Here is a 14,583-nt window from a genome sequence, read left to right on the forward strand (position 1 = left end):
AGCAGCTACAGACGTTGACTCTACCCAGGGCCACCTGGATCTTTGTGAAGAAGGGTTTTTCCAGGGTGCGGCAAACTTGTCTCAGGTCTATGCAGATCTCCTCCATGTGCCAAGATCATGAGTAATACTAAAGGACAGGAATTTGAGATTTACTGACTTCAGATAGAAGTGGGATCTACTTAAAATTTGGATACAGGTCAGACACGATTGCTAACTTACAATGGAAATGGCATTTAACAGCTCAGCAAGTCTTGAGAGGCATCTGCCCACAAGCATCTGGCATTCAAGTATATTCCTTAAAAGACAATCAGAATAAAACTGGCTCTCTGCTTTGTTCCAAAGTTTCTTCTCTTGGATTGTAAGGGTTAGTTAGAATTTGGCCTCATCTAAGCTCAAACTGGAGAAGGAAATGGCAACCCACTCCAATATAGTCTTGCCTGGAAAATCCCATGGACAGAGGAGCCTGGTAGGCTACAGTCCATGGGGTCACAAAGAGTCGGACATGACTGAGCGACTTCACACACAAGCTCAAAAGCTTCCCTTCTCCACCTGGCTGGTACATCCCTTAACCTCAAACCTGTAGGGACAATTCAGCACTAACTGGAGCCATGCATGTTTCTGTCTCTGCCACTGTATATTCCAGTCGTACGTAGTAGGAGAGGAGCCAGTATTATCTCCATGGCTTCAATTAACCTCTCAGTTCCCACGATTTTAGAGTTATATCAAAGTATTGTTTTAACACAGAGGTAATTTTCAGTTCTGTGCTGCCCTATGGATGTTCAATAAGGACGGAATGTCCCAGTAACTTCTTGTTGGCAAAACTGTTTGTGCCCGCTTTTAGGACTTGCTGTGTTAGTTTTCTGATGGGGTAACTGCTTCCCTGGTGGCTCAGTGGTAAAGAAACCGCCTACCAATGCAGGAGATGAGGGTTCGATTCCTTATAGTAAGGTCACTGACCTGGGAGAAAATGACAGCATCTCCAACCATAAAATTCAGTTTGATATTTTATTAGGCACTGCACCATCTGGGGATCATCAGAATTCTTTATTCACGAGAGTACCAATAGGAAGCTTGTTTTACCTCTATAAGTTGTAGCCAAGGCAAGATCAAGAAAGGTTTAACGAATCCCCCGTATGATTTTGATCGCACAGGGTCAAAATTTTAACTGGACACCTTCTACCCCACCCCCACCTGAGAGGTCACTAAGATATGCTTCTGGGACTCATTGAGTTTTCATGAGCTTCCTTGGAAATCCCTACCCCAGGGCCACTTCCTGCCATCCTAATTATCTTATTATCACCATTGTTCACTCCCTCTCTATTTCTTGGATCTAAAGGAGCCCCTAATCCTTTACTCTGACTCAGCTCATCTGGATCATGCCCAGTCATTCCTGGAACCTGAACAAAGAGGACATTTACAAAGTTTTGTTAAAATTGTTGAGCCTTGTTCACCTAATTACGGACAAATGTACAATAAATGAAGAGACATGCCATATCTTATTTCTCCATTTTTTTTTCTTAATACAGGAGGGAGAGATTGGAAAAGGAAAGAAAACCCCACAAAAACCTATTCCAGGTAGACTTAATGTGACAGCATTAACTTCAAGACACCCAAACAAGTCTTTTGTTCTTCAATAATGGAGTGGTTGATTTTTAAAAAATTAAAGACAAATTTGTATGTACTGACAAACAAGAACATGGTCATGTTTTAAGCAAAATATGGGTATTTAACATGATTTATTAGGAAAATATGTACTGTACATTTGCCCACAGCCTGCTATGTTCTGTTATGATATTTTCAGCCATCTTCTATTTTTGCTCTCTTAAAACAACATTTAGGGCTGCTGTATGCCAGATGGAATTTTTCCTTTCCACCCACTTCCCACTGCAAAAGGAAAAAAAAAAAAAAGTTCTTTACATCCCACATGAAAATCTTTTATAAATTTCTTTTCCTCATCTTTATCAACTGAAGTATGTGAATCACACAGAAATCACCAAACTCGGGTTGAATCAATATGCAGCAAATATTATGCAGCAAAGTTAAGTACATTTAATCTGAACATACGTGCCTGTCAGGTGTTAATTAACAGAAAGTATTCACATTACATACAAATTCAAAATTTATTCTACGAAACAGGACTGAATCAAAGTCAATTTTTTAAAGAAAAATGATGATGTGGTACATTTTATTTTTTTATTTTTTGATATGGTACATTTTAGAGTAAAGCTGTTCAGTTAAACGGTGAGCTATAATTGGACATTCTGTCTTCACAGCAAAGCTTTGACATTTATGCTGGTTACTGTTTTATGTAAAATCAAGAGAGGTCTGTGAGGGAAGGTGAGTCAGAAAGCTTTGAAGGGAGTGAGTGTGACCCATTCTTGGCTGGCAAACCTGTTCCACAGTGCAGCAGAGGAATCTCAAAACTTCAAATCTAATCATCTTCCTCTCTTGTTTAAAGTCTCCACAAGGGCTCTGTCTCACTCTGAGCACCCCATCTCTGACTAAGCCTGTGGGTAAGGCCTTGCCTCCTCTGTCCCCGCCTCTCGGGCAGACCTGCCTCCTCGCCCTCCCCGGAGCTCCGTCCAGCCTCTTGGTTCCCCCTGCAGAGCTGCGGCGTCCTCTCGGCTTCAGCCCTTCCGGTCCTCCCAAGGTTTTCTCCTCTGCCTGGAACGCCTGCCCTGCCTCACTTCTTCTAGGAACTCTTCTGACTCTTCAGATCCTGTCTCTTCCTCAGGGACACAGGCGTGTCTCCCTGGACCAGCTGAGTGCCTTGTGACAAGCTTCCATAGCACCTTGGAACTTAGGATGCAGGTAACTGGGAACTCCGGCCTTCCCAGGTGGCTCAGTGGTAAAGAATTCACTGCCTGCCAATGCAGGAGACACAGGAGATCCCTGGGTCAGGAAGATCCCCTGGAGGTGGGCATGGCAGCCCACGCCAGTACTCTTGCCTGGAGAATCCCACGGACAGAGTCTGGTGGGCTACAGTCCATGGGGTCACAAAAGAGCTGGACAGGACTTGGCAACTAGACAACAGTAACTGTGAACTCAGCCTCTAAATTTCTTGCAATGTTGACTCTCCCCAAAGCACTGATGTATCAGGACAGTCTTTGGGGGAATCAAGACACAATGTACATGAGTCCCTGTGTCTCCATGTCTTATTTCTCCAAGCCTCAGTGGTCACAGTTGTCATAAAGTACAGTCCATCTCTCTATGAATGGCTGTCCATCTGTCCATGCATCTTTTCTCTATCCTTTTGTCTTAAAGCACTCATTATAAATTCAAATGAAACCAAACCACCAAAGATTTCTAGTGTTAACTGATCAGATGACAACCTACAAAGTATTAATACTGTTATATTAATGTAGATCACACCTTGATGGGGTAGAGAAAAAAAGAATATAAGGTTGCCAGGGGTCTGGAGTGAGTTATACCACTGAGAGGAACAAAAGTTGAGAAAAATACTTTATTTTTCAGTATTTCAATGTTTCACCATATTTAGTATGATTTCTCCCGCTGGAGGAGGGCGTGGCAACCTACTCCAATATTCTTGCCTGGAGAATCCCCATGGACAGAGGAGCCTGGCGGGCTACAGTCTATGGGGTCGCAAAGAGTCAGACACGACTGAGCGATGAAGCACAGCACCACACGGCAGTATGATTTCTCAAACACACTAAAGATAACATGACTATTTCAACCTTACGTGTAGAAGAACTTGATAAACCTGGTGAGTAGCATCTGTACCACAGGGAATCCAACATCAGCCAAGAATACGAATTTGATAAACCAAACTAACTGAGCCAGGATCCATTTTCTTAACTGGGCCTTTTTAAAAATAAATGAGTATCTTCAGAAAAATAAACAAATACAATAATGACAAGTTCCTCTCTGCTTAAAATGTTAAAAACTGAAGATAATATTTTTTAAATGTTGAGTGAGACTTGCAACAGGCTTCTTGTGAGACCTAAAAACCAGAGCTAGTGGGCAGATGGCTCTGCCAGACAGTAGGAGCTCAAACACTGAAGTCCTCTGGCTGCCTGGCTGCCAATTTTATGATGGAAAAAAAAAAACAAAATAAAAGCAGGATTTAAAATGAACCAAACTTCCAAACCTTGCTTTTGAAAAAGGAAAAGAGCTTCTCTATGGATTGCTGCAACTGTGAAAAAGTTTACCAGAGGTACTTCCTTCTCCCTGAACGTCTGTGAAATTATTTAAACACTTCGTTTAACACTGTCTTGAATGGTGCACTGGTTTTCCACGTGTGAATTTTATCTCCAGCCAAACCGTAAACTTCTTGGAGGTAAGACCTCTCTTCTCTATCACTTTCGTGATTACTCTGTGGCCAAATTAATCCTGATTAAAGATGAATTAAAACAACTCACTCAAGGAAGCCTATTTCCTCTAAAAAGGTATATATGTAAATGCCAAACCAACACAAAGTTGGGATTTTTCTTATTAAGAAAAACAACATAGTTTCTGCACAGAATTTCTCAGTAGTGGGCCACTTAATATGTTATGACTTGCCTATTACATTTGAATTCTGGCTTTTGAAACTAAGCAATGATGTGATAACATTGCACTTGTCTTTAAGTAGTTCTTGGTTAAACTAAATTACTGGCAAACTTCAAATAATGCCATGATCCCTCTTTAATTTTATTCACCTCGATGTATAAAGCAAGTTTGAATACAGAATAAAAAGGCCATCTCTTTTCAGTATTTCACATAGAGCATAAAGAGGGTTTTCATTTTATATAAAGTCTTTTTTTTTTTCAAGTAAGAGACTAAACATAAGTTGGGAAAATGCAGAGACCAACTTTTAGAGTGTGGAATAAAGAGTGGCAGGAGCCGGAATCCTCAGCCCACTTCTGCCCCCGGGACACACGGGCAGCAAGCCCCTGGACGCCCAGCGAGCCCTTTGACGCAAGCAGGGCTGCAGGATGAGGCTGCAGGAAACGGGGGAGAGGAAATTCCGGTTTAGGTTGAGAGATAGGGACCCCAGCCTGGCAGCAGACCCTGCCAAGATTCGGTTTCAGAATGTGTAAAACCTCCTTCCCACCCATATTTCATGAGTGAATTGGAAAAGGGGAAGGAAGTAGGGTGGGTCCCCAGACTTAACAAAGGAACTAAAGAAAGCGGGGTGGGGAGAGGGAGGGATACAGACAGGGTCCCCATGGAAAGCAAGCATTGCTAGGCACGGCTTCCACATACGTTTTATAGACTTTCGTTTCTGCAGTTTGGAAATTGGGAGGTCGAGTTTAGGAGCGGCTTGTTGCTACTCCTCTTCTACAAGATAATACACTACGAAGCATAAACAACATTTCAGGAAAAGCTGAGTTTCAGTTTTCCAGTAAACAGCGCAATGGTATGGCAGAACACAGCACCCACATCTAGAGCTGTTCTTCAATCCAGCTGCTTCACAGATACTAAATGTGAACTGTCTATACACTTTAAAAAATTGAGTTAGAATTCAAAATAAGCTTGTACCTAAGCATCCCTTTTCTTTCTTCCTTCCCACACTTCACCACCACCATCCTTTCAGTACATCATCGTTCTGTCTTTCCCCCAGGGCCGCCGTCCTGGTGGTCGCTCTTCCTCAGGACCACCCTGTCATCTCGGCTTCCGGTCCTCACACCAGGCTCCCTCCGGGGTTGACGGCTGAGCGAGCGGGTGACCAGGGGCAGTTGGACTTGAGTTGCCACTTGGCCCAGCTCTGCTTGGTCACCCATCAGCCTCAGCTTTCTGACCCATCACACTGAAATAATATCATTTCCCTCACAGAAGGGCCCCTTCATCCTTCTTTTTGATGAAAACTAACAAAACAAGTCAATGGCTCTTCATTATTTGTAGGATGAAGTGAAACGTGTCAGCCCTCAAAATCCTCCACAGCCTGGCCCCGATCTTGCTCCTCACTTTTCCTTCTCCTAAATCTTTGCCACCATCTTCCTCAACCCCACTCTTGGTGCTCTGGTGACACAGAGTGGTTTCAATTTCAAGGAAAAAAAAACAAAAAAGCCTTGTGTATTTTCTAATGCTCCTCTCTCTGCCGGGAACGCTTTTCTTCAGTTTGGATTGTTTAAATCCAACTTCAAACCTACTTCAAGGCCCACATCAAACTCTACCTCTGCCATGAGAGAGTCCTGTCTGCCCAGGTGAAAAGTCTTGCTGTGACACCCATGGATCTCTCTGTGGATTATTACCACTGTCTCCTCACACCACTGTTACGTGTGTCTGTATCGCCTCTCCACAACGGAACTACACTCCTTCAGGGAGGAACCAGCATAGTTATTCTGGATCCACTACAACATTAGCTTTAATTAAGATGCACTGAATGAATAAACAACCAAGGATATTCCAGAATAACAGTATAGAAACACCAACTCAGACTAAATGGATCAGGAGAACACCTCTAAAATCACAGTTAATTCTGAAGGAGGTACACACATCACTGCAACCAATGCCAAAGCATTGGCCAAATAATTCAGTTCATTTTGAGGCTACCAGAGATTCTCTATGCTTAAGCTATCATCCAAGTACCTGGGTCTCAGAAGAAGCAGTCTCCCTACTGTTAGCCAAAAACCCATCTGATGATTTGCTGATGAGATAAACACTGTGTGCTGCAGCATCTATCTCAGATACCTGAAACAACTGCAGGACAAGGCAAGGTAAATGGCTACAGAGCTTTTTGGGAAAAGTGACCAACCATTTTGGAGATAAAGACAACGTTCTCATGTCTATACCAGGAAATTGTAGTACAAACTTCAAAATTGCTTAGTATAAATTAGCACACACATCCTCCCATCACCAGTCATCAAATACTGCCAAGTTTACCATCTAAATGACTCACCCACCATCTGTGACCTTCTCATTTCCCAGAGTTGCCACCCTGGTTCAGACTTACATCTCTCACCTGACTCACAACAATATCTTTCTAAGGGTTTTCTCCAGCGTTTCCCTCTTCCTCACTCAATTTTTCCTCTAAACCAATGCCAGAGGGATCTTACAAAGCCCACATCTGATTATACCGCTTCCCTTCTTTGATGGCTTTCCTTGGCCACAAAAGCAAGTCTAAACTGCTTAGAGTGGGTTGCCAGGTCTTTCACAATCGAATTCTACCTTCCCTCACAGCCCACCCCACCCCAACTCCTTTCCCAAGAACTGCCAAGGCTCAACTCACACACCTTCCTGATGGTCCCTCTGTCTTAAATGCTCTTCCCTGCCCTGCCCTTCTATGACTTTAGTCATCCTTCCAGGTCAAGCTCAAAAGTTCCCATTTGGTAACATATGCCCCTTCCTCTATGGATATAATCATAGAACTAAGACTAGAAAATACGATGCCTACATAAGAGGCAATTTCTTTAAAGAATTAATGACCAAATATTAAGCTCACTCTCATAATGTTTATAAGAAAGAGCCCTTTCTGTCCCCTTCTTAAAGTTCTCACATAATTTTCAACACTTAGGAATGAGTGCTGGCTGATTTTGCCTACAGCCTGTTAATAGAAAACAGGAAAAGTAAATGTTTCCTGAGAAACTTGTGACAATTATACATTTAACTTTTTTAAACTTCAGAAACACCCTGGCAAAAGCACAGAGTGAAGCATTTCTCTAATTGCATCCATTTTTAATCATGGCATTTACCAGTTTAAGAAGATATTAGATATGCCTACCCAGAAATCTCAAAGCCCCTTCAATTTCTAACAAGATGCACCAGCAACAAAAACCTTATTCTATCAAATTCACGTCTATCTCTGGGCAGTAGGACCTTAAAGTAGCTTTCTCTTTTGAATGCTTATGGACAAAGAGGGACATGGCTTACTGGGACTGGAGAAGCAAAGTCGTTCACTAAAAAGAATGACTCAATAGGCATCTGAGATTCTAAACTCAAATTTTAAATAAATAAATAAAATAAACTCAAATTTTACCACTGTCCACTTAAATTATTTTGGCTCAGGAATGGTAGATGAGGTAGTTGAAGCATTTGAGAATCACAAAAGAAAGGAAATTTGTATGTAACTCTAGGGTTTGGTCATAATTGTTATTGTTGTAAGAGTAGGAAACTGCAGAAGTAAGTTTACATTAAGTAAATTGCAGTTTCCTCTGTATATTCTGCGTGTTTTCATAGACAAGAACAGATGACTGATGCTGAAAAGAAAGTGAGGGCAGGAAAAATGAAAATGCTGCAACCAGCTCATGGACACTGAACTCAGTGGGCAAGCAAAGGGATTGCTATATCGAGTGCTTAAGACAAAAGAGTGAAATAATCCAACAGGTGGTTTTTATTCCTAACAAACAACTGCAAAAGGTGCAGGAAGCATCCAGTGTCAAAGGTTCCATTTGGTGGTGCACTGTGGAAGTCTTAGCCTTGAGAGCTCAGCTGGTGTCAGCTTGAAGGAGGGAGATCACAGAATAACTAAGTTCATATTTATCATGAAGGAAGAAAGATCCTTCACATTCACCTTTCCTGACTGTCAGCTTCAGCAGGAAAAGTCTAAACAGAAAAGGCCATCATTCCACTATTTATTTATACATCATCTTTCCCCTCAGAAGGACACAATCTTCAGAGCTGTTAATGCATCCATATTACGACATTCATACAAGAAGTAAAAAACCATAGTGTTCTTTTCTACCATCTTAAAATAAAGGTTTAAAGAGAACAGTGAGTACACAACCGTAAGCAGAGTCGCAAACCTTCCACCACTAAATTTCCATCTCATGGTCAAAGTCATTAACAGCTGCACTTTCAGATTTGTTACTATGTATTTGGAGGGTATTATATTCTCATTAACTGTAACTATAATATTCTGGATTAAACTAATAAGGCAAAGGCAACACAGGTAGCTTTTTATTAAGCATAAAGCTGTCTATGGCCTAAGGCTGGTGATTTCTGACCTTGAGGAAGGGGGAAGGGTTACTCTATTGGTTTGATTTTAAAAGATCTCTCTCTCCCCTCAGGTTGTTACTGATCCACTGAATTGAATATACAATCCATTGTATAATGTGTGCTCCGTCACTCAGTTTTGTCTGACTTTGCAGCCCTATGAACTGTCCCAGGCTCCTCTGTCCATGGGATTTTCCAGGCAAGAATACTGGAGTGGGTTGCCATTTCCTTCTCCATTGTATAATATGTCATCCTTTTTAAGGACCACTAGGGAAGAGAAATGCTCCCAATTAAACTAGGGCATATTTTCATATCATCAACTGTTAAGACTCATCCTGATTTCAGAAATTCTAAGATGTGTGTGGAGGAAGGAGGGGAGAACACCCTGAAATCGGTAAAATATAGCATATGAAAACGACTGCTCTTCTAACTAAGATGAATCAAAAGGAACATTGTTTTGAGAAATTTAAGACATGCACTGGGATATTCTATGGATGCAGAAGAGGTTAGGAGTCAGTCTTCCATATAGTTAACCTCTGGAGTGTTTTTAACAACACAAGAAAGTTCCTTAAGTAGTACCCACTGAGGTGAAGGCTCCTGAGACGTCCACTCAAACTTAAAGCCAACAGTCACCTCTGAGATAACTGCCACTGCAGGCTCTGAAACTGCCTAATTGTTCTCCCCCTTGAGACGCTGATAGCTAATGACTCGATGCCACACTGCTATAGATGTGTTACGTGATCAAATGGAACAGCCTGCCATCCTGGGACCTCTCCCCTCCTCTCCCGCTCCGTCAATCCCTGGTGTTTGTATTGATGGTCTCGGAGCAGAATGAGCATGAACCAATTCTGCTCCCTTGCAAAGGGTTGAAAACAAAATTTCAGCAAAGATTAAAAGTCAGAGAAAAGACACGTTCATACACACGGGGGTATTTTCCCCTTCATGAGCAATCCTGGAAGGCTCAGCATGGAGGGTGAGGCCTTACAAACAACAACACGAAGTCAACAGACAACAATGTGGAGCCGAAGTGAGTGGTCCCATTGTCTCCCCAGCATGACCGCAGCGTTCTTGGTTCTAAGGCTCAGGCTGAATAACTGCTTTCAGGACAACGGAGCAAAGCGTCCCTTCCCTCCAGTCTAACTGCATCTAAACAATATAACTCTTGTTGGAACACAAACGTTCATGAAATACTGGGAAAACGCCCTTCTGACTCTGCCGCTGGGTCTAAGCATCTAGAATCTGTTCCTCTGTTCTCACCTACTTCTTGAGTTAGGACTTATTTGCTTGATAACTAGATCCACCCCCTGGGCTCAACATAAAAGTACATCAGAATGTTCTTTTAGAATTCATACTCCACAGAGTTTCTGATGGGGTGAAACTCCCCAAGTCAAGCCTGGAAGCTATCAAATAGACATGCATTCACATGTGCTCCTGTGCATTCTTATATTTCTACACAATCTACTTCTGTGAAGAGACTGCTTCTAAATCCAGTGTCATAAACCACTGGCCTAGAAAATTAGAGCAGTTGTCATTCTCTTTTACTAAGAAGCATGCTTTTGGAGGGGAAAAAAAAAAAAAAAACCCAAGCCCAAAGAATTTAAAATAAAATATTCTTCCCTTCAAACATACAACCAGGCAGAAACACTTTCCACCCCCTCAAACCTGCATTCCCAAGAGGAAAAGTGCTTACGTGTTCAGATTTCTCCTGTTCTTTTTTGTCCGTCTGCAAAAACTGACAGTTTTCTCTTGCCAGCTTCTGGACCAGTTCGATTCGCCCGATATCATCTCTCTCCTGAAGTTTGCACATCATGCCAGCCTTAAGAGTTGGAGAAAAAGCAAAGATATACTTAAATCCACAGTCCCAGGACATGACACTGCTCACTGAATAGTTCACCTTATAATACACTCATCTTCTCTTGTCGCCTGGATTGAATCATGGTCTTGGTAAAAATATTTTGCCTCTCCAAAACTGAAACTTAACCTAGGAATGCCGCACCGAAAGACTTAAGTTGAGATCATTTATCAGTCTACTTTAAGAGAGGGAAAGGCAGAGAAAACTGAATCATTTGCTGCTAAAGGGTGCTCCTGATATGCCACTATTTGTTCCTGACAGCCTGTTTCCTGTTACATAAGCCCAGCAAGAGGTTAAAAACTCATGGGAAAGTTAGCCAGGAACTACTCCGGCAATCAGGGTGAAGTGATAGAGTACTAAAAATAACAGTGCACAACCTCCTAACTCCTTAGCTCCACCAGCTCATTCCATGTACAAATATACAGTTCACAAGAAAAGCACAAGAAATTCTTTTCTTTCGAAACTGAAAAGTTACTGTGGGGCAATATCAGTAAAATACCTCCAATGTTGCATGAAATGTGGTAGAAAGTTATTAAAAATCAACTGCAAAAAGAAAACTTCAAACATACTCAGAGTTTAGAAATGGTCCACAAAGCACCATATTTTTCATTAGACCCAAGCACCAAGTAATGATGATAATATGAAAAAGAATCTAGGATTTTGATAAGAAAAAAAATGTTCATTGTTAACACACACTCTGAACAGTTTCTACTCAAATTCTTTCAAAAATGGTTCACACTGACATATGAGGAAATGACCTAAAAAGAAATCTTAACTTACTCCTGGCAGGAATGGCCAAAACTATCAAATCCTCGTTTTACCCTTTACAATCGACAGGATTTGAATGGACCCAGCAATGTGACCAAATACAGAGAAAGGGGCAGCAAGTGATCACAACCTTAGGATCTTAATAGTCTGTACTGAAGACACACATTTTTTTGAGTGGGCATCAGAAAAATGGAACCATCCATGCAAAGCAGTGACTAAGTAGTTACTCCTAAGGGCAAGGACAGCTCCTTATCTAGCATTTTCTCCAACAAATAGGAAGGAAACAAACAAACAAGAAAATCGGAAGTGGCCCAAATCAGATTCCCCTGGAATGGCAAGTGGAATTTCTCCACCAAAGTCAGGGATTTATTTTTACCGCATGCTTCACAAGTGGTTTTCCAGTTTGTCTCCAGGGTTTCCTTAGACAAGGATCTCAGTTTATCTTAAGACAGGCTGTGCAGTGCTGGAGAGCCAGAAGTACTGGAAAGCCCCTTATCACGCTAGACAAAATTCTGAAACCACTGAACTTCAATCCATGAGAACTAGCACTGCCCTTTAAAGCAACTGAAAGTGTGTCTACTTTTTATCCAATATGACGATCTGCTAAATATTTAAATACCAATACCTATGATGTCCTCCTTTTTGCATTCCTCATGTATATTCCCCTACCTTCCTATTTTATTCATTCATTCAGTCAGTCACTCACTCAACTGCTTTTATTGGAACAACCATGCACCAAGATCTATTACAGGTTCTAAGAATACAGTGGTGAATAACAATAAAGCCCAAGTCACATGTCATGTAGCTTACATTAAATAGGAAATGTGGATTACATTAACAGACAGATATGAAAAATCAGATGGTGGTATGTGATAAGAAGGAAAAGAAAGGAGGGTAAGAGACAGAGAAGGATTCGTTGGTTGACATCTGAGAGGAGACCGAAGGGGAGTGAAGGACGTTCCCGGCAGAGGAACAGAAGCTCAGTGGCCCCGAGGTCTGGGAGTGTTCAGCGTGTTCCGGGATGAGGGAAGACCACATCAGGGCTGCAGCGGAGCTGCTGAGGGGAGACCTGTGGGACAGTTCAGAGAGTTGATGCTGGACCAGGACGTGTAGCTTCAGCACAGGACGTGCAAGAGGTTTACACTCTTTTTCTGAACAAGATGGAAGAAGACTTTAACATGTTTTGAACATAGGACTGGAATGATCCAACTTATCTTTTAACAGGATCATTCCATCTTCTGGGTTGAGGAAACACTGTTAAGCGGGGAAGAGCAGTTGAAGCTACAAGGCCAATTAAGATTGGTCTTCAGACAAGAAATGGTTTGGAAGAAGAAATGGCAGTGGCAGAGATGGTCGGAAGTGGTTAGATTCTGGATCTATTTCAAAGGTAGGACCAGCAGAAATGGTTGTCTCCCTGATATTTCGCCTGAGTGACTAGAAGGGTAGGGGCTGTCAGCTCCTGAGATTGGGAGACTTTTGGGGGGGCAGTCTGGTATGGGACATGCCTATTAAGACACCCATTCGGAGCTGCCGGGCTGGCTGTCAGGAGATCCAGAGAAGACTAAGCTGGGGATGGGAGTCATCATAGGGTAGATGGTATTTAAGCTAGAGGAAGGACTAAGGTTACCAATGGGGTGATGCAAACAAAGAAGAGAAGAAATCCATGAATTGAGTCTAATATTTAGATACTGGGAAGATGAAGAGTGAGGCCTCCCTCCCTGGTGGATCAGTGGTAAAGAATCTGGAGACTCAATTTTGATCCCAGAAAGATCCCCTGAGAAGAAAATGGCAACCCACTGCAGTATTCTTGCCTGGAGAATCCCATGGACAGAGAAGCCTGGTGGGCTACAGTCCATGGGGTTACAAAGAGTTGGACATGACTTAGCAACTAAACAACAAAGATGACTAATCTGGAAAGGAGAATGAGGAGGGCTCTAGGAGGAGAACCTGGTGAGTAGTGAAGATGGTGTTTTCAAGGAGGGGGGAGTGAAAAGCTGTATTCAGTGTAGCTGAAACATCAAATAAGAGGAGCTCAAACAACTGACATTGAATTTAACAAAAGTAATTGGTGACTTTGAGTATAACTATTTTTTTGGAGGAAAAAAAGTGGTGGGGGGACAAGTTTTATTCACATGGGCTTCACAGAGAATGAGAGACAACTCTTTTAAGGAGTTTTATTTCAAGAACGGGGCACTAGTTAAAAAGTGACGCTGCAGGGAGCTCTGGTTGCTCGTTTAAGGTGAGGGATATTCCAGCACTTTTATCTTTATTAGAAATCATCCCGTGTAGAGAGAAATTTGATGGCATGGGCTAGAGAGATGGCATTTTTAGGAAACGTGCCTGAGTAGGAAAGAGAGCATAAAGATCAACCCTCAGAAACATGCATGTGAATACTTCCCTCACTGTAACAGGAGGGGAGGATACAGGGGGAGAAGTGCAGGTAGGCTGGCATATCTGGTGACAAGAACATGGAAATTCTTTCTTGAAGACCTCTATTTCAGAAACAACAATTCAGGTAATTAGCTGAGAGTAAGGACTCTGAGAAGATGCTGGAAGCATAACAAAAGAGAGCATGTAACAGTCATTTCAGTTCCAAGGGTAAGCAAACCTTTGTCTGTAAAGGGCCAGAGTGTAAATATTCTAGGGTCAGTGGGCTGTGTGGTTCTGGTGTAAGGACCCAAAGTGAGAGTGAAAGTGTTAGTTGCTCAGTTGTGTCCAACTCTTTGCAACTCCACAGACTGTAGTCCACTAGGCTCCTCTGTCCATGGGATTCTCCAGGCAAGAAAGAATACTGGAGAGGGATGCCATTCCCTTCTCTAGGGGATCTTCCTTACCCAGGGATTGAACTTGGGTCTCTTGCATCAGAAGGCAGATTCTTTACTGTCTGAGCCACCGTGCAAGTTTAACACAAATGGAGCAATGGACAGTATGTAAGTGAATGAGCACAGCTGTGTTCCAATAACACTTTATTTACAAAACAGGCAGGAGACTGTGGTTTCTCAACTTCTGACCTGAGAGAATAGGAAACTGGACAACAAGAATAGAATCAGACTGCCAAGCATTAGTAAGGACCCACTTGATTTTATTTT

General features: G+C 42.2%; 1 protein-coding gene across 4 annotated transcripts in view; it reads right to left on the reverse strand.

Moving 5' to 3' along the window:
• RAPGEF5 (Rap guanine nucleotide exchange factor 5) overlaps positions 1-14,583 on the reverse strand; it is a 232,373-nt gene that overhangs the window by 91,837 nt on the left and 125,953 nt on the right. For 2 of the 4 annotated variants that reach the window (XM_043462812.1, XM_043462811.1), the window contains exon 9: positions 10,565-10,690. In XM_043462812.1, coding sequence (XP_043318747.1) covers positions 10,565-10,690 — 126 coding nt within the window. Of the gene's footprint in view, positions 1-10,564; positions 10,994-14,583 lie in introns of those variants that run through there. The other 2 variants (XM_043462814.1, XM_043462813.1) reach the window with 2 other exon arrangements.

The sequence above is a fragment of the Cervus canadensis genome, chromosome 3 (genome assembly GCF_019320065.1).
Source record: "Cervus canadensis isolate Bull #8, Minnesota chromosome 3, ASM1932006v1, whole genome shotgun sequence".
Lineage (NCBI taxonomy): Eukaryota > Metazoa > Chordata > Mammalia > Artiodactyla > Cervidae > Cervus > Cervus canadensis.